The sequence below is a fragment of the Bidens hawaiensis genome, unplaced genomic scaffold, assembly GCF_021521415.1.
Source record: "Bidens hawaiensis isolate Kalapana, Puna unplaced genomic scaffold, B.hawaiensis_p1.1 tig00038131_1, whole genome shotgun sequence".
Classification (NCBI taxonomy): Eukaryota; Viridiplantae; Streptophyta; class Magnoliopsida; order Asterales; family Asteraceae; genus Bidens; species Bidens hawaiensis.
This window is the reverse complement of record NW_027505531.1, coordinates 129,911-149,390: the sequence shown is the minus strand read 5'-3', so window position 1 is coordinate 149,390 and position 19,480 is coordinate 129,911. Positions and strand designations below refer to the sequence as shown.

Sequence of the window (19,480 nt, the reverse complement as noted above, 5' to 3'; positions counted from 1 at the left end):
TGTGATGGTGGGGAATACCTCATCGATGACAAGAGTTCATAAAGGGGTGATTGAAACATCATGGGAAGAATCACATTAGTCGTGGACATTAGAGATTCTTGTAATTTAACAAGAAATCCACACATCTTATATCACCAATCGTTTTGGACTTAATGGTAGTGGATGCGAAGAGAACTCCACTAGTTAAGCGTGTTTATATGGGCGTAGTACCAAGATGAGTAACCTTCTGAAAGTCTTCATCGAAACTAAAAACAAATCCTTGAGCTCCGCTATTGTGGCAAACCATATAATGTTGATACTACAAGAATTAAGTTGGATGTTACACTATAAGTATAAAATAACTTACTAACCTTATGATATAGCACAACAACATTTGTGAAAGTGTTAATTAGTCGCCCTAACCTTTGCATAGACCAAATGGAAAGCCGATGCATATTTCCCTCATTTTGTCTTTCAGTCCAATCTATCTCTTCTTGTGTTAATTACTACACTATATATGTCTATTAAAGTATAATTGGTTTTAGATGCACTCTTCTAATAGGTTGGATGCACCATTGTAATTGCACAATTCATGCATTAGATCGTATCAACATAGATTGACCGGTAAATACAACAAATTTTGTTTCACAGTCTATGTAGTGTACTCACTGTTGAATATACGAAACAAGAATCACATCATGATTCATCACTATACTCGTTAATAAGTACAATAATTTTTTGAGAATATCATAGACAAATATACCTACGTTGTCCAATATGCAAATTAAATGTATTTGATGTTTTGCTAAACTTCATTAGTTAGTAATAACAGTAAGTATTAATATTATTACTGTTACTATGAAACATGTAAAACTTTAGATTTAATAAAAAAACGGATAATTGACCCAAAGTTTAATTAAATGTTTCGTTAACAACATGCTTAGTGAATAATAATATGGGAGTGTTAAGTTCAATTATATGTTTCGTATTGGTGGTTATCTTTCGGGGCTAGCATCTTGCTAGTCCTCATTGGTTGTGATTAATAAATTGGTTTGTTAGTTGTTAAAAAAATTTAATGCTAAGTATACCAACTAAAATGTCATAAAACAATTTTGTTTAAAAGGTGTCCATAAATTGAACTAGTTTTAATTGACGAAGTTAATACTCACCACCACCGTCAACATCTTGAATTGTTGCTTGGTTTCTGGGTATGGGCATTTATGAGGTGCCGTTAGATGTTGGTGGCTTGCATTTAATTCAAAATAATATCCCTACCCAATTCGACTCACATCCTACAACTTTATCATCAACACTACAATATTAAAATATTTGCTTGTATGGTTTTAAATTTAATTTTTTTGGTACCATTTCATTTCTTGTAGATATTTATTGAATTTACCTATAAAATCTATTTGCTTGTATCATTTCTCGTAATATTTATCAAATATTTAGACATATTGGAAGTTTATCAAAACTCATTTGGCGAAGATATCGTATCCAGTAAACATATAAACTAACAATTCATTTGTTTTCTAAAGGAAAATAGTTTTTTTAACGATTAACACAGTTTTTTATTCTACTTATTAATTTTTTTTAATAAGTATTTAAACTTTTACACCGGGACAATTACATACTAACGGCAGATAGACGGGCAACAAGCTGCGCCGCTACCCCCTTCTGAATAGCAAACCCTACCCTACTAAACACAACGTTCCCTTTAGCATGGGCGGAGTTACTGCTGACCACCTCCTGAACCCGCTTAAGGAACTGAACCGCGTCAGGACCGAGAGCGCCAAAGGTGTCACAAGCAAACGGTACGAACACGTGTTGATTCTCAAGGCAAGCTTTCTCGTGCTTAGCTACTTTACTCGCCTCTGCCTTGTTTATCGCATGACCCACCACAAACCCGTGGTCCCGTAGCCCAACGAGGGGGGACACACCTGTCAAATCAACGCACGCGTGCTTCCCTTTTTCCCATCCAAAAACAAGAATGTCAGTGGGTCGTAGGGTTGATCTCCCATCTAAAGGGTCGGTTAAGAAGTTCACCGGGGCTTCCTTTTTTGCCGAGATCCCGGCCCGCTTAAGGACGTCGTAAAGCACATCTCGAACGAGATCATGTCGATATTTAAAGCCCGGTAATTCTTTGCAATGGACTGCATGCTCCCTAAAAGAATCCAAACAAGCCTTTCGGCATACGGGACACGGGTCATCCACCGGGAAAAGGGGTACCATCAACCGGTATTTGAGGATGGCCCGATATTCCACTGCCGACATACATTGCCCTAAACCTTCAATGGGAACAACTGACAGGAAATCCTGAGCGTGAGGGGCACGTAAACACTCAAACACGGCTCGTTGCCACGGGGACAAAGCGAACTTCTCTTCAACTTATTAATCGATACATTTTTAACAAGCTTCAATTGAACGATCACTTGCCCTTCGACCTTGGTTCCAGCAAAATACTATTAACTGTATGAAATTAAAACAGTGTTACATTAATTTAATAACAGAAAGTTAAATAAAGTATAGACATCAAGAGTTTTTGAACAATAACATGGTGTCTTTTCTTTAGATGAAAAATCGAAGTAAATAGGCCTACTTAATATTGGATAAATGGTATCGTTTTAACTTTAAAAACTTTCCATTGTAATTGTTTTACTTATGTTATTTGTCCCTCTCTTTGTATGTTATGTTTGGACTTCTAGCTAGAAGATTCTCTTTTCTTTTTAATATATAAAAAATTATTAAATAAAAATATATAAAAATCAAAGGAGTTTTTGAAACATACTAGTATTTAATTATGTCCTTTAGCAAAGTTATGAGAAAAACCCACAATTGAGAATTCAATTCATACGTACTTAAAGTTGATTGGCTGATGTAGGTGTCCGCAACAGAAAGCAAATATGATTGGCCCATATTTGTTATTGGGCCGGTGATCTTATACGTCCACCGTGTGTAAAAGCTAAATGAGCCGAGCAAATGTGGCACCCTGCACCCCAAACTAGACGCTTTAATAAATAATACACATTAGATACACGACAAAATATTCTAAAATCATTTTGCTAGAAGACTGAAAAATATTTGAAAACTTCCTAAAAGATTTCAATTTAAAAAACATTCAAAATCAACTCTAAGATCATTCGGTGTGAATTACGGATGGTTATTGAAAGTGCTGAGGTGACATATATGACACCATTGGAACATCACGCCCGTCCCCCATGGTGGTCACTACTCACTAGTGAGGCAAATGACCACCCTCACAATGTGTCGCTGATCATTCCCATTTCTCTCATTTGTGACCCAACCACTCATAACCCACCCAATAATATTTTTTTTCATTTCATTTAAGTATTTTAATAATATAAATAAATGGAATGGTGAAGAATGATGGAGAATGATGTATAACATAGATTGAATGATGGAGGAAAACTGAGGTGACGCAAACATGAATGATGAAAAATGAGTGGAATGACCCATAATAGATGACAAAATATATATAATCTTAGTACTTGTTAAATTGGCTGAGATGTCATTACTTGTTAGATCAGCTGAGATGTCATGTTACTATCCACATCACCCTGAAATATATATATGAATTTGAGTTAACTTGGGCTATGTGTTATACTCTATTCTTCAACATTCGGGACCGTGCGCCACATTAGAGCCACCTCAATTTTCCCTCCACCACTCAACTCCACAATTCAACCTATGTTATACTTTATTCTCCATTATTCCTTTTGTTTATATTATTTGAATAAAAATAAATGAAAAAGACAAACAAAAAGAAAAGAAAAGAAAAATCAAAGAGTGGGTAGATGTTTACATGGTCTAGCCCGGGGAGACCACTTCAATGGTGGCCACTAAAAGGGGGCATGATATTTCAGTGACATCATTTGTGTCACCTCAGCACCACTATTACTGTTTTTTGGACCATGCCTAATAGCCTTAGCTGGAAAAATTTATCATAAAAGTATCAAATTAACTTACAATAACACATCAATATTTATAAGTTTCTCAAAGCATTTGATTATAAATCACTTATGAATCCCAAATAGCATATGTAACATTAATCAATCAACGCAATCAACGATTAGCCCCAGTGTCTTTTATCATTTCATCATCAAAAATTTCCCTTTGAGGAAAATTTATTTGTAGCAACTCTTGATTCGATTGAAGAATCATGGAAAGGACATATAGAGGGTTACTTAACGTCCACGTAAACATCTATAAATTCGGTTGTCTATCTCTTTATATTCTTGTACATTATTGTTCTAAAAACAGTTTATTCAAAAAAGGTTAGTTTTTAAACTAAGAAAATTTTTAAGACCATCTTGTAATGTTATGACAAGACCATTCTTCTAAAAATTGTTATAAAAATTGTACAGAAAAAAAAAATACTTGCTAAAAAAATATTTCATTTGACTTGACCAGTTGACCCTTTTTGACAAGAACCCTAAAACTGTTTGACCAGATTTGACTAACGACTCCATTTTAAACAAAAACCCAAACCATTTTGACCATTTTACCCAGGACCTAAACCCGCTTTATTGACCATTTAACCAGACCCTAACCCGTTTTGATCTTTTACCCGTCATTTTTTGTGATAAAGAGTATGCCACCCTGCGCGGCTGCGCTTCAAACCAAACTCAAACTTTCATTATGTGGGAATTCCGTTGGTTATATTTCATATATTTTGCAGCAACTAAACAAATCAGAATTCGAAAAAGAGAAGCACGAATCTCAACAAAAAAAAAACCGATATGATCAATTCAATTACTCTCATTTTTTCAAGTCTTCAACATCAAGTGTTTGTTATACATTATAGTGGTGAAAAAGACAACAAAAAGGCAGACACATCAATACCACTGAGAAAGAGAAAAGCCACTAATTAGCTTGAAACTCAAGAAACATTCTTAGCTTGTGTACGATAAGCTCCCGGCTTCCATACAATGGCTTACCATTACTGATCCAGTCCTTATCAAGCAATCCTTGTTTAGAACTCACAGCCATTTCATGATGGAAAGTTGACATGATTTGGTAAAGTGAAGTTCTGAGAATGTCAGCCATAGAATATGCCTTTGCATAGTGAGGGCCATCTTTCTTGTGTGATGTAATGCCAACGGTTGCTGCTGATGTTGGACTTAATGCAGCCCATTTGATATTGGCGGTGGGATATTGGGTGTTTGATGGTTGGAGGTTGGTCTTTTTTCCCATTGAAGTTTCAACAGCTAATAAGCAAGCTAAAAGGGTAGAGATGGTGGCTGCGTTGCAGCCAGAGAGTTGGGCAACCCCCAAACAATCTTCTTTGTGGGACCGTATAGTCAGTGAAGATGCAATACGGGCACTCCAAGCACATACCTGTAAAGCGAGATATGATAGTTAACAAGTTTATATTTTTAATCACAGAGGAAATAATATTAACATACAAAAGAGGTTCTAGGCACAACCAAAGAAGCTTTATGGACAACTTAAATAAGCCCAACTAGTGTACAAGTAGATACAAGCCTATGCTGGAACTTATCTAACAATTTACTCAGCTCATCGTACACACTTATACAGCTTATTCAAAAATAGCCAGCACATATATAAAAGTCATAAACTTAATATAAATAGCAATTAAAACATATTCTTCTTAACCTTAGCTGAAAGCTATTAAATTACTAATAGCTAACACATTTAATCTTTCCGTCAAAAGCTCTCGACTTTTGATGTTTTGGTCTATGAGACACAAGGGAAAAAAAACTAACCGAGTCACAAAAGGGAAAAAAGAAAGTGAACAATGAACTGTTGAGTTAAATTATTGATTAAAGGCTTCTTTATCCAGTGTAATAAAAAAATCAGTACAAATAAAAGGGTCTGTAAGTAATTGTTGTGCGTCAATAAAATCATACTAATAAGAGTTTGAAGTAGGTGTTCAAAAATATCCGTATCCGAATTATCCGAAAATCCGAATGAATCATCCGAAAGTACCAATTTTCGGATCAGAATCACAATTTTGGAAAATTTCGCATACTTCGAATATCGGATATCCAAAATTTTAATTTGTTTTTTTTAATTATTTATTAAATTTAATTACATAAATATCATTTGAAAACCTAATCACCAAATACCCATTTCCCACACTCAGACTCGTCATTCTGAGTCTGAAAGTTCATCCTAAATTCCTAATATTATTCTCGCCGCTCAAAGCGACTCTAATGATTGACTGAACCGGGACCCTAATCTCGCTGGTGCTCATCGACACGTGCCGCTGCTTATCATCTCTGTCTTGCGACTTGCTAATTCCAACCACCAACCCGCCGCTGGGCCAGCCACCCTTCTCCGCGTTCTCCGATGCACAAACTCCTCTCGGCTGAACTCTGAAACCCAAATCGCATCTCCGAGTTTTGACTGAAATCTGAAACTTAATCATGTCTTCTATGTTCTAATTTCAAATCTTTGTTTTTAACCGGCTATTAAACTTGAGTATCTAATTTCCAGTATTCAATGTTCTATTCTTTCATGTTTTGAAACAACTAGAATTTGTTTGAAATGTTTTTTATTTAAGATTAAATCTGGATAGGATTTAGTTGTTTGAAATGTAGGTTTTACTTTAAGCAAATATTATTTTTTTTAGTTTTGTTTTTTGAATTCAGATAACCAAACGGATAATCCGAATCCATATAATTTTGGATATCCAAAATTTCGGATACGGATTCGGATAGCAAAATCCACTATCCAAAATTCTCGGAAATCCGAATCTCCGGATATCCGGTTTTGAACACCCCTGATTTGAACTTTGAAGAACTCAATTTATATAAGCCTCGCCTCACTCAAGCGCCTAGGTGCACTTACTCAAATTCATTAACTTGATCATTCATTAACACACCAATTGAGTATCATGAACTCTTTATTCCCAACTTATAATAAAAAAGATTTGTGTATGAGTAGATAGAAAAGGATACTCTAAAAGAGAAGATTTATAATACGCACATGAAGTACAGAGCATGAATTTAAAATTTTAAACTATATAATCTTTTAACTTGTACGATATATATGTTGATAACCCCAAAAAAAACTAATGTGCTGCTTAGCTTTGAGTTTCCAAATCTCATTTTCCCAAATAGTGAGCTAAATGTTACATAAATTACATCTTATAGTATATCTAAAAAGAATAAAATAAAATAAAACTTTTGAAACAAGAAAAAAAAAACATGCAAGCGAGCATTCCGACTAGAAGAACCTCAACTAATATATGGATCTTAAATTTAAGTCATAAAACAATTAAAAACTGACATTTCAACTGAAATTCTTATAGAGAGATTGATTCGAGTTCGTTTCACACAAATCAAATAAAAAAGCTAAACTGTAACACATCTACTCACTTATGAGTGTAATTTAATACGCAAAACTGGAACATATATAAAATGTGCTTGTATTTGACAACCTAGATGTTTGCAAAAACTAATTAAGAGTGAAAATAAAGGACTGCATTAAGAGTAACATTGTTCACCTGAAAGTCATGAAACGGCTCATAGAGTCTTGAAACTGAAAACTCAGTTGGCGAACGCAACTGATTAGACAATGGAGATGCTGACTTGTCAACGGAGCTCCTGAGCCCTTCACTCAAATCCAAAGTGAGCTGTTCCAAAGGCTTCAAGCATACAGCTATCACTTTTTTGTAAGTCTCGCCAGTTTCTTCAAAAAATGCAGCTCGGCGCCAGGTGTCAACATTACTCTCACTAACCATGCACAGATCAAGATAAGCAAGATGATGCCCAAGTGACCTTCCACTTGTCTCCTCAAGAGCTGCAAGAAGATGATCACTTGGATTTGTTGCTGCTGCTGCTGATCCCTTTAGAGGTGCAAACAAATACCTCTTTGTAAGAAACACCTATACACAAAGTTTTGCCAATTTAGTATATCTCTTGGAACAAAGATCAAGGATCAAACATAAGAGACAGGTCAGAAGAGTTGAGTAACTAGATCTGTAAAGAACCGAAAAAACACGAATAGAGCAGTCCGTGTTCGTTTGTTTAACTTTAACAACCTAACAAACAAACACGAAGTGATAGGAGAAACTATTAGGGTTAAGGACCGCTAAGTTCGCAATGCCATGCATGTAAACAATGGTCAACGTCAGCAAGAATACTAACGGGCTCAAGGTTCATTATATTCGGGAGTGACAGAAGAAAACAAGTTACAAGTTGGAAGTGATGGGAGACAAATCGTTAGTTGGGAGTGTTAAAAACCAATAACCCTTTACTAGATAAACAAATATAAACAAACTTCCAGCCAAACAGTTCACTAATGACTAAACGCTCAGTTCGTTTACAAGCCTATGAGGAACATGTCAACAAATGAAACAGGTCGGGTCAGGTATCGTTGGTTGGGCTGGCCCGGGATAGAGTTAGTCCAAAATCTTATTTATGTTTTTATTTTATATGTAATTAGTGTGACAAATATGATTACTAAAGCTGCATTACTTCATTAATTATTCTATAACTTTTTGATAAAATGGGTTATGAGGTTTTACAATTACAAATATATTTTGGGAGACTTTCAACCTGTCTAACCCATTTTACCCATTTCATTTTAAGCTACCTTTTTACCCAACTTGAGCTGTTAGATAACAAATATGTAAATGGGTCAAAATTGCCACAGCAAGTACATAAAATATTATGTGTTAAGAAGATTAAACCTGAAGCAAATGGCGATTTAGTTCCCAACAGAGGAACACCATGCATGATGCAAAGCAGAAAGCAATCTGGTCAAGAATAAGATCTCTCATTGCCACCTTGCGGTCACTAATAAAAAGAGGCACCACTAACGAGACCAAATACCCAGTAGTTGCAAGCCTAACTGCTTTTACAACTGCCTTCCGAACGCCCATTTTGTAGCTGAAGAAGAGAGGCCTCTGTCAATATTTAGACAAAATATCAGTAAGGAAAAATCATCTGCGTGCATATTTTGACACTACAATCCAGTTGGTTGATTAGACAAGCAATGATGATCCTAGAGTTTGAAATGTGCGCATCACATGATGCAAGCATCCGTCTGATACAGCGCTGAAGAAACACTAACCGGACCCCGGGCAGATTACGGGTAACCTGGGGGTTAGGTAGATGTTTCCCACGAGGGGTTAGACCCGGCAAAGATTTGATAACCTGCAAAACAGACACCGTGAGCTTGTCACTGAGAAGGGGGGGGGGGTTCCTCCTTGTGACCACCCTCCGGCGTGAGAATCAGACTAGATTGCTCTTTAAATATAAAAGTATATTAAGAGATTGCTAGAGCAGATATCAGGTATAATATGATGATAATACGATAAGATATGATAAGATGAGATGGTCATACCATTTGCGGTATTTATAGCCGAAGGTAGGTTTCCAAGGAGGTGTGGCCCGCTGAATAGTATTCCTGTTCTACCAACTGTGGCCTACGCACGTGCCCTGCTGGTAGTTGGTGGGTAGGCAGCGGCTGATAGTGACCAGGCCTGCTGTGTACTATTCCTTTTCCACCAACTGCCGGCTATGCACGTGGTATGGCAGTAGTTGGTGAGTAGGCAGCGGCTAATAGTGACACAGTACAGGAGCATGCTGCTCGCCATACTGTGTCAATAAGCTGTCGTATCTTTAGTCAGATCTTTTGCCCATACCTCGTCAGGTACAGTACAGAAGATCTTCCCGTATCGTACGGACTGGCTTATTTGGGCGGGAGTATTCCCTCTCCCGCCCTTGTGCGGGATTGTTCCCGGCTTTGCTCATTCCTTCAGGTGACACTGAATGAGAGCTAAGTGCCTTGTGCGTGTAGCCTTGCTGCGCGGGTGGCCTTCCCTGATGACTTGTATCCGCAGCTGCGGGAACAGGCGGAGTCCTTCACCATTGGGAGGCATTTCCTGCGGGAACAGCTTGCGTACTGCGCGTAAGGACGTCACGTCTCTGAGCATGGTGGGTCCTGCGGATCCAGTTGGTTTCTGCGCAGACGTCCTTCTTCAAGGTGAGTCTTGCGGGTCCAACTGGGCTCTGCTGGGACCTACCTCTTCAAGTCCCCCCAGTCCAATGTTCTTCTCATGAGTGTTTAATAAAGTGAGGTGAACTTTTGGACTTAAGCAAAGGGTTTTGAAAAGGGTTTTTTAAGGTTTTCCATGGGGATTCTTCCCGCGGAAGTCCTTGTCACTTGCAGAAATTCCCGAGTTTCCTGCTTGATCTTTGGGTATGATGCGGGTAGGTCTGTAACCTCCTCGCAAGTCAGGAGCGTTGAGTCCCACTTGTGTGGATTCTCCATGAGGTTTTGGTAGTTTTGAACATAGTGATCAATTATGTTAAAACCACCAATTCCATCCTGGAGCTTCAAACAATGTAGTTCTCGACGTTCCCGCTATGCGGGGATGTTATTTCCGTTTCCGCAAGCATTGCCCAGAAGATCCTTCTTGGTTTCAATTCCCAGCGGAGCGCTAGGTAAAAGCCTTAACACTGTACCCGCGCTCGTCTTACGGTTACTTTACTTCCAAGGTATTCCTGGCGTCAATTCCCTGCGGGTGCTAGGTATGTGAAAGGTTTTGCCTTAACACTGTACCCGCATCCGTCTTACGGTTACTTGGTTGCCGAGGTATCCTTGGCTTCAATTCCCTGCGGGTGCTAGGCATGTGAAGGGTTTTGCCTTAACACTGTACCCGCATCCGTCTTACGGTTACTTGGTTGCCAAGGTAAGGGGTATTTTCCCGCTTACTTTTGAATCTTTTTGAATTTTTGAAATTCGAAAGGTTGGTGAAAGGATAAGAACAGTCCAAACCTCTAAAACGTCGTGCGACGGTTTCTTCTGACTATGTCAGAACGTGCAGGAAGTTATGGTGACGTGACAGTACATGGTCATTCCAGACGCTTTTTCAGGCGCGTGGGCGCCATTTTTCGGGCGCGTAGCCGCGAAATTAATGGTACGCGTCCTTTCAACAGCTGTTGCCAGCTTGCTCTCCGCCACGTGTCATAGTTTCATTGCACCTTCGATTTCTCTCTCCTCCGCATTAAATTCATCGCATTAATTGCGATTAGTATATAAAGGGGGGAGAGGGCTCTTTGTAATCCACACTTTCACTCTTCTCTTCATCTTTTAAGCGATTTCCGGCGAATACTCCCCTTTTCAGGCAAGCATTCTCTCGAAATCGCTTTCTTATTTCCTTTGCAAGATGTCGTCTCGTGATCTTGAATCTACAGCCGATGACAAGAGTACTGCTGGCGGGTGCCAGTGTGCTCTGCCTGGCGATCTGTACCAGTACGTCGTCAGGAAGTTCATGCTCGAGTCTCTCGAGCCTGAGTTTCCTGAACCCCATCAGACTGTGTACGATGCCCACAGAGGCAAGATCGGGGTATATGCTGCATTCTTTGTTTATGGGAATCTTAGGTTCCCATTGACAAAGTTTGTTTACCGTGTCCTTGAGAGGCACGGTGTTCATTTGACCGAGTTGCACCCCATGGCGATCGCCAAGATTCGCCACTTCGAGTGGGTGTGCCGGATTCTGGGCATTGAGCCCTATGTTGACCGCCTGATGACCTTCTACACCTGGAGGTGCATCCAGGGGTGGTATACGTTGATAACCCGGATAAAGGGTTTGAAGATTTGCGCAACCGAGCGCAGTCTTCGCGCGTGAAAGCGGGAGTTCTTCATATCCGCTCGCGCCATCCCCCTTGCCATGAAGTTTAAGAACGGGCAAGCTCTTCCCAGCCTTCACGCCTCCAACTACGAGGAGGCGGAATGGTTTTCGAGGATTTCCCGGGTTCAATCTCCGGTTTACCGGTTTGCGGAGTCCGGGATGGTGATGTTGGGGATGAGCCGGGTGTGGAAGGCGGCGGATGCGCAAAAAATCCCAATCGTCCTTGAATACGGTTCGAACTCTGTTCCTTACGGTATGCTTTGTTTCCTTTTTTTTGATTTTGAATTTCTTCTAACTTCTTTCCTGTTTATTTCAGAGGGGAACGACTTGCAGTCGCTCCTGAACCCGCGGGAGGCTGACGGTCCCGCTCGGATGGGTACTCGCGCTCTAGACGAGAACGAGTTGCCCATCCTAGAACAAACTGCGGATCGGTTCGTGGAGGTCTACCCGCTAGGCCACGAGATCCTGAGCGCCAGGCGGCCAGGTAAGACGCTATTTAACCCTCGACCCCTCAATGTTGAAAACTCTGCTGGAATTCCTCTAATCGTATGTTCTGATGAGGAATCCGCAGATGGTCCTCCGTTGGTGCGGAAGAAGAAGGCTGCCGGCGGGAAGGGAAAGGAGAAGATGGCCTCCACTGCCGATCCGGCGCCTCGGTCTGATTCGGAGACCGAGAGCGAAGAGGTGGCGGGGAATCTCGGTGGCGATAAGACCACCGCTCCGGAGGCTGCGACTGTCACCTCCGGAGAGCCCAAGAAGACGACGGTAACCGGCGCAAAGAGGCCGGCTCCATCGGGTTCGTCTCCGCCACTCCGTACCTTTAGGCTCAAGAAAACCCGTAAGTACAAACTTCTTGTCTTTTAACTTCATAGCTTAATATCATTTAACACTTATCTTCTTTACGCAGGCGTGTATGTTGACGCATTCCAGGGTGTAGCGCAGAGGAGTACCTCTTCGCCAATGACGGTAGGCTTGGTCAGCCTACCTGAGGCGTCGACCCAGGCGCCTGCGCCTGCTTCCGCTGGTTCAGTTGCTCACTCCTTTGAGCCGACTGTTCCAGCTGAGATGACGTCACCGCCGGCTGTGAGTGCGATTTTTATAGCATCTTTCACCGAGCTGGCGGTTACTATTGCTGCGGATTCCGCGGCGGCGACCGCGGCGGCTGCTACCATGCCCCCGTCATCGGCAACGACGGCCGATCCATCAGGTACGCATGGGGCTTCTCGCCAATCTCTGCCACCTTCCTATCTGCCTGACCTCTTGGATGAATTTCCCTTGGGTTCAGGTGATGGGTTCGGCGGTTATCGGCCTGTTATTGACCCTACAGGTGCGTAGGGTTCTTTTGGCCCTTTTCATATTTTTTTATCATCTTTTCCTAACTGCTTTATGTTTTTTGCAATGTCGGATTCCAATGAAGTGTATGTTCCACGATGGAACATTCGCCGAGGAACAACCCTTCGCACCCCTGTGGAGTGCGTGGAATGGGCTCGTCACGCTGCTCCCAGTGGTGCGTTGGGGGAAGCCATGGCTAGCTACCAGGAGGTTAGGCTAACCAATGAGCTTCGGGTTCTCCTGGCCCGGATGCAGCCGCGCGTCGAGCTGCTTTGTCGTGAAAACGACAAGTTAAAAGCAGCTCGCCTTAAAGAAGTGGCTCAGGCGCGGGCTGTCCGGGAGGAGAACCAAAGGCTTTCCGCAGTGGCTGCGGAAAAGGAGAAGGCCTTCAAGGCCCTCGAGGTTGAAGTTCAGGCTCGACTCAAGGCCCGTTCCAAGGCTGCCCAAGCTGTTAATGAACAGCTTCGGCTGGCTAAGGAAACTGCGAGGAACGCAACCGAGAGGGCCACCAAGGCTGAAGCTGTTGCTGAGCCTCTACGCGTGGAGAATGAAGAGCTTAAAGCCAAATTAGAGGCTCTCCAGCAGGCTCATGATGCCTTGGCGATGGAAGACGCCAAAAAGCTCCAGGAGATCTTGGACCAGAGGGGGGTGCTTGACCATACTGAGCGGAAGCTAAAGGGCGTCGAAGAGGCTGCGGCTAAAGAAGTGTTGCTTGCCAACCTCAACAAGAGTGAAGCCGAACGCGCCCTTAACGAAGCTCAAGCTGCCCTCCAAGAAGCTCTGGTTGCCAAGGAATGGCTTCTTCGAGAAGCGTTGTCTCAGGTATGCTTTTTATTTCTTTACGCTTTTCTTTGTAGATAGAAAAGGTTTTGATACTTATATATTTTCTTGTAGGTTGTGCATCGGGTCTTCTCAGAGACCTCTTATGATGATGCTATGAGCGCAGCCCTCAACGCTTCTCACGAGGATGGGGAAAAGGCCGGCTTCCTGCTTGGTCTAGGGTTCGTTGAGAAAGGCATCCCGCCTTCCAACTTCCCTTTGTACAATGTTGATACTGAAGCTGTTTACGACCAAGCAGTGAATCAGTACGCAGCCTTCCCGCATCCGGTGGTGGAGAAGGTGAATCAAGTTGCTGCTGCTGATGATGGGTTAGCTATCCTTAAAGCTTTCCTTGAACTGCCACGATCTACTGATGGTGCTGGTCCAAGTGGAAATGGCCCTGAAGCTTGATCCTGAAAATCCCTTCCCACTGCTAGGATAGATTTATCTTGTATAGATTTGTTTTCTTTTAGGCGGGTAGTTACCCGGCCATTGTAATGAATCATTGTGAAATATAAATCTTTTTGCGGGTAAGACCGCTACTTTCATTGGATTCCTTGCTTTGTAAACGTTATATGACTTGCATACTTTAGTTTAAATTAGCAATTTTCCAAGAGTTTAGAATAAGTTAACCTTTGAACGTGGTAGATAATAGGTTGAAGTTTTGCTTCCTCTTTCGTGATTGTGCGGGTAGGACCGTCACTTGCACTTAGTAGGATGGCTAAACTTTACCTATATCTGACCTGCGTGTAGGTTTTCCTCATCCCTTTTCTTTTTTTGAAATTTCTAAGTGTTTAGGATAAGTTAACCTTTGAACGTGGTAGATAATAGGTTGAAGTTTTGCTTCCTCTTTCGTGATTGTGCGGGTAGGACCGTCACTTTCACTTAGTAGGATGGCTAAACTTTACCTATATCTGACCTGCGTGTAGGTTTTCCTCATCCTTTTTTTTTTTTTGAAATTTCTAAGTGTTTAGGATAAGTTAACCTTTGAACGTGGTAGATAATAGGTTGAAGTTTTGCTTCCTCTTTCGTGATTGTGCGGGTAGGACCGTCACTCGCACTTAGTAGGATGGCTAAACTTTACCTATATCTGACCTGCGTGTAGGTTTTCCTCATCCTTAGAAATTTTCTTGAATAAGTTAACCGTTCGACGCGCGGTTGTCAATAGGTTAGTGTTCAGTTTCCTCTATCACGATTCATGCGGATAGATCGGCACTTTCATTCAGCGGGATGACTGAACTTTTCCCCTTCAACTGACCTGCGTGAAGGTTTGCCGTTTTTTGGGTTTATGCGGGTTTTGCCGCCTTCCACCGCCAACGACTTTTCACGTAATTATGCGGTGAAAACCGGCATATTAGTGTTTAATAAATTAACCGTTCGACGCGCGGTTGTTAATAAGTTAGTGTTCAGTTTCCTCTATCATGATTCATGCGGATAAACCGGCACTTTCATTTAGTGGGATGACTGAACTTTTCCCCTTCAACTGACCTGCGTGAAGGTTTGCCGTTTTTTGGGTTTATGCCGGTTTTGCCGCCTTCCCCAGCCAACGACTTTTCACGTAATTATGCGGTGAAAACCGGCATATTAGTGTTGGAAGTTCATAAAAGTATCAGCATCGATGTTCTAAGGAGAATCATTTCCATTAAAAGTGGCTCTTGGCCTTTTCTTTACAAATTTGGAATTGATTTACATGCAAACTGTGTAAATGAGCTCCCTTCCATGTTGCTGGGATGGGAGTGCAATCGAGCCGATACGCACCTGGTTCGGGATCTCGTTCTTTACGCAGCATGTAGTCTCCTCACTGAAGCTGGAATTTTTATTCGTGTTTTCCCCAACTGGGGTTCTACACGCATCCGCCTGCTCAGCGTTCATTGCGCCACGAGGTGCGCGAGCGTCCCATCTCTGACAAATGCTTCGACCATGTCTTTTACGTCTATGCATTTTTCGGTGTTGTGGCCTTTTGTCCTGTGAAAGTCACAGTATTTGCTCCGATCAGCATTGTGACGATGTCGGATTATTGGAGGCTTTAGCCATGGGAGCTCCTCAGTGGCGAATATCTCGGTGACGCTTTTGGTGAGCGGCGTCCATCTGGAGTTCTGGTTCGACCGTACGTTATCCCTTCCGCCTAACCGATGTTGCAAGCCGGATGAGGTGTCAAAGTTTACCCTTGACTGCCAAATGCCTAGCTTTCGCTTTTTTTTTAATCGGGCGGTAAGGACGTTGTCTTCCCTTGTTTTCTGGGTGTAGAGGTTTGTGCTCTGAGGGAGATCTCTACCCAGTTGCTTCTCCGTTTCCGCAAAGCGTTTAGCTGCTGTCATGATGGCATCCCATGTGGATGGCATGCCATCTTTACCCGTTAAGGTGCGGATGAGCTCTGGGTCGTTCGCGCCCTGAATAAAAGCAGCGCGAACAAGATCTTCGCTAATGTTACCCAGACTTAGCTTCTTTGAGTTGAAGCGAGTGATGAAGTCTAGCAAAGATTCATCTTCCTCTCGAATGCATTTGAGGATTGTCCATTGCTCCTCGGTATATTTTCTTTGCTGGCTGAAGTGTTGGCTAAACTTCTGTTGGAAGTCTGCCCAGTCGTAGATGTGGTTGACCGGTAGACGATCGAACCACGCTCTAGCAGCCCCAACAAGCGTCATTTGGAACATGTAACACCACGTAGGTTCCGTCCAACTACTGACGGTTGCCCCCGCTATGAACCTGTTCAAATGATCGTCTGGATCAGATATACCATCATATGTGCCTATGCTGGACATTTGTTTGGCACTTTTTGGGGCAATTGCTTCCGCAATGTCCCTTGCAAATTTGGACGTTCCCGCATTTGCAACGTTTGGTCTGAATGTTTTGGAGAAGTCACGTGGACTTCCACCTGTGTTTTTTGGTTTGAAGGCTTCTCCAAAATGCCTTCTCGGTTGGGAGTCCGTTTCCTTACGCTTCCCTTTCGCCCTATTGCGAGGGTTCGCGTCGGAGTCGGATTCCTCCGAGTCATCGTCCGAGTATTCTTCGAATTCGTCGGCCTGTTGGACGGAACGCAAGCGTTCGTCCAACTCAGCTTGGAATTCCTTTTGACGTGCCTCCGCCCATGCCTTAACTTCATCGAGAGTTTGGCGGGGGAGTCTTGTTCGTTTCTCAAACTGGGTATCGGTGAATCCCAGTGAGCGATTATTTACTGCACTTGCCCCAGCTGGGGTATTGTTCGTAAAATTTACTTCACTTGCCCCGGCTTGGGTAACCGGGGTAGTGTTTGTAAAAACTGTGTAGCCGGTATTCCCCCCAGTAGCTGGGGTTGTGGTTACCGGAGTTTCTTTGACCATCTTTCCAGAAGTTTGAAAAAACTGGAGAAAAATGAAGTTCTAGCTTTATGCACGGATGGCGCCAATGAAGAAACACTAACCGGACCCCGGGCAGATTACGGGTAACCTGGGGGTTAGATAGATGTTTCCCACGAGGGGTTAGACCCGGCAAAGATGGTTCTTCTGATAACCTGCAAAACAGACACCGTGAGCTTGTCACTGAGAAGGGGGGGTTCCTCCTTGTGACCACCCTCCGGCGTGAGAATCAGACTAGATTGCTCTTTAAATATAAAAGTATATTAAGAGATTGCTAGAGCAGATATCAGGTATAATATGATGATAATACGATAAGATATGATAAGATGAGATGGTCATACCATTTGCGGTATTTATAGCCGAAGGTAGGTTTCCAAGGAGGTGTGGCCCGCTGAATAGTATTCCTGTTCTACCAACTGTGGCCTACGCACGTGCCCTGCTGGTAGTTGGCGGGTAGGCAGCGGCTGATAGTGACCAGGCCTGCTGTGTACTATTCCTTTTCCACCAACTGCCGGCTATGCACGTGGTATGGCAGTAGTTGGTGAGTAGGCAGCGGCTAATAGTGACACAGTACAGGAGCATGCTGCTCGCCATACTGTGTCAATAAGCTGTCGTATCTTTAGTCAGATCTTTTGCCCATACCTCGTCAGGTACAGTACAGAAGATCTTCCCGTATCGTACGGACTGGCTTATTTGGGCGGGAGTATTCCCCCTCCCGCCCTTGTGCGGGATTGTTCCCGGCTTTGCTCATTCCTTCAGGTGACACTGAATGAGAGCTAAGTGCCTTGTGCGTGTAGCCTTGCTGCGCGGGTGGCCTTCCCTGATGGCTTGTATCCGCAGCTGCGGGAACAGGCGGAGTCCTTCACCATTGGGAAGCATTTCCTGCGGGAACAGCTTGCGTACTGCGCGTAAGGACGTCACGTCTCTGAGCATGGTGGGTCCTGCGGATCCAGTTGGTTTCTGCGCAGACGTCCCTCTTCAAGGTGAGTCTTGCGGGTCCAACTGGGCTCTGCTGGGACCTACCTCTTCAAGCGCCTTACGCAGTAACCAATATTTGAACAAACTAAACCATTGATCACAATGAGTTTTTCAAATCCAATTGAACAAATCCGACCATCTATTTTGCAATGGGTTTGAGTATATGAACTGATTTAGATCATTGACTGAACAAATCTCACCATATATGATGAGAATGCCTTATACTTTTGTGTTTAAAATTAACAACTTAAAATACTATCCACAAATATTCTTTTTGTATTTTTAGTACTAAATGCCTAACACAAGTATCAATCAAAGTGAGAATTTCAAATCTGATTGAACAGATCCGACCATCTATTGAGCAATGGGTTTGAGTATATGAACAAATTAGATCATCGATCGAACAAATCTCACCATATATTATGAGAACGCCTTATATTTTAGTAATTAAGAGGTAACAACTTAAAAAATAGTATCTAAAAGCATCTTCATTGTATTTTGTAATACTAAATGCCTAACATACGTGATGCACGCACATGACACATCGGCTTAATTCGCCGTTTATAACCAAGACGATGATATCAAACTGGCAAATGACCATGATATTTGGATATTGAACCATCAGCATTAGTAAAATAGTAAATCACATGTAATAAAATAAAGGTTTCGCTGACGCTCATTGTTCATTTATTTAACAAATTAATGCTAAAGCAAATTAAACACAAAAAATGACCTGAACAATGGGGAAATCCAAAATCCATCGCCTCGTAAACACGTAATGCAATCCGTAAACCAATCCAATAACCAAACTCCTAAACCCCAACACTCCAAAAGCCTCACAACCAGAAAAGCAAACAACCGCCAAATAAGCAGCCACACAACAACAGCCTACAAACACTGACAACCCTAACGTAACCCTAACTCTCCTTCTGAAATCAATCGGCAACGGCTGCCCGCCGTACACAAACACGAGTCTCAACACACCAAACACGAGCTCAACCGGCGAGACGCCGCGAACGAGCTGAGGAGATGATATTATGAAGAGGCTAGTGGAGAAGAGGATAAGAGATAGGTTGAATAATATGAAGGTTGAGAGGATATAGGTGATTGTGGTGGTTGATTGGAGTAATGGTGAAATTAGGGTTTTGGAGAAGAGGTAGAGGAGTGTTGACTGGAATGATTGCCAGATTAGAAACCCTAGGAATCGGTCGGTGATGATGGTATCGGTGGTGGCATGGTGGTGGTTGTTGAATAGTCTTCCGATCATTACTGGTGATGTCACTGTCGCTTTGCGGCGGAAGAAACAAGTAGTAAAGTGGAGTAAGAGTAATTTGGGGGTTTGGGAATGGGCGGGAAGGAATATTATTATTTGTGACAAAACCACTTTGATAACATTTCTAGAAACCAA

General features: G+C 42.3%; 1 protein-coding gene across 1 annotated transcript; it reads right to left on the bottom strand.

Moving 5' to 3' along the window:
• Positions 1-4,434: 4,434 nt before the first annotated feature.
• LOC143613768 (uncharacterized) lies at positions 4,435-19,376 on the bottom strand. Its single transcript, XM_077087389.1, has 4 exons — positions 18,806-19,376; positions 8,660-8,875; positions 7,472-7,852; positions 4,435-5,337 (listed from the first exon to the last, which is right to left on the bottom strand). Exons 1-4 carry the CDS (start codon positions 19,337-19,339, stop codon positions 4,864-4,866), a joined length of 1,605 nt encoding a protein of 534 aa, XP_076943504.1. The 5' UTR covers positions 19,340-19,376; the 3' UTR covers positions 4,435-4,863.
• Between the last annotated feature and the right edge of the window lie 104 nt (positions 19,377-19,480).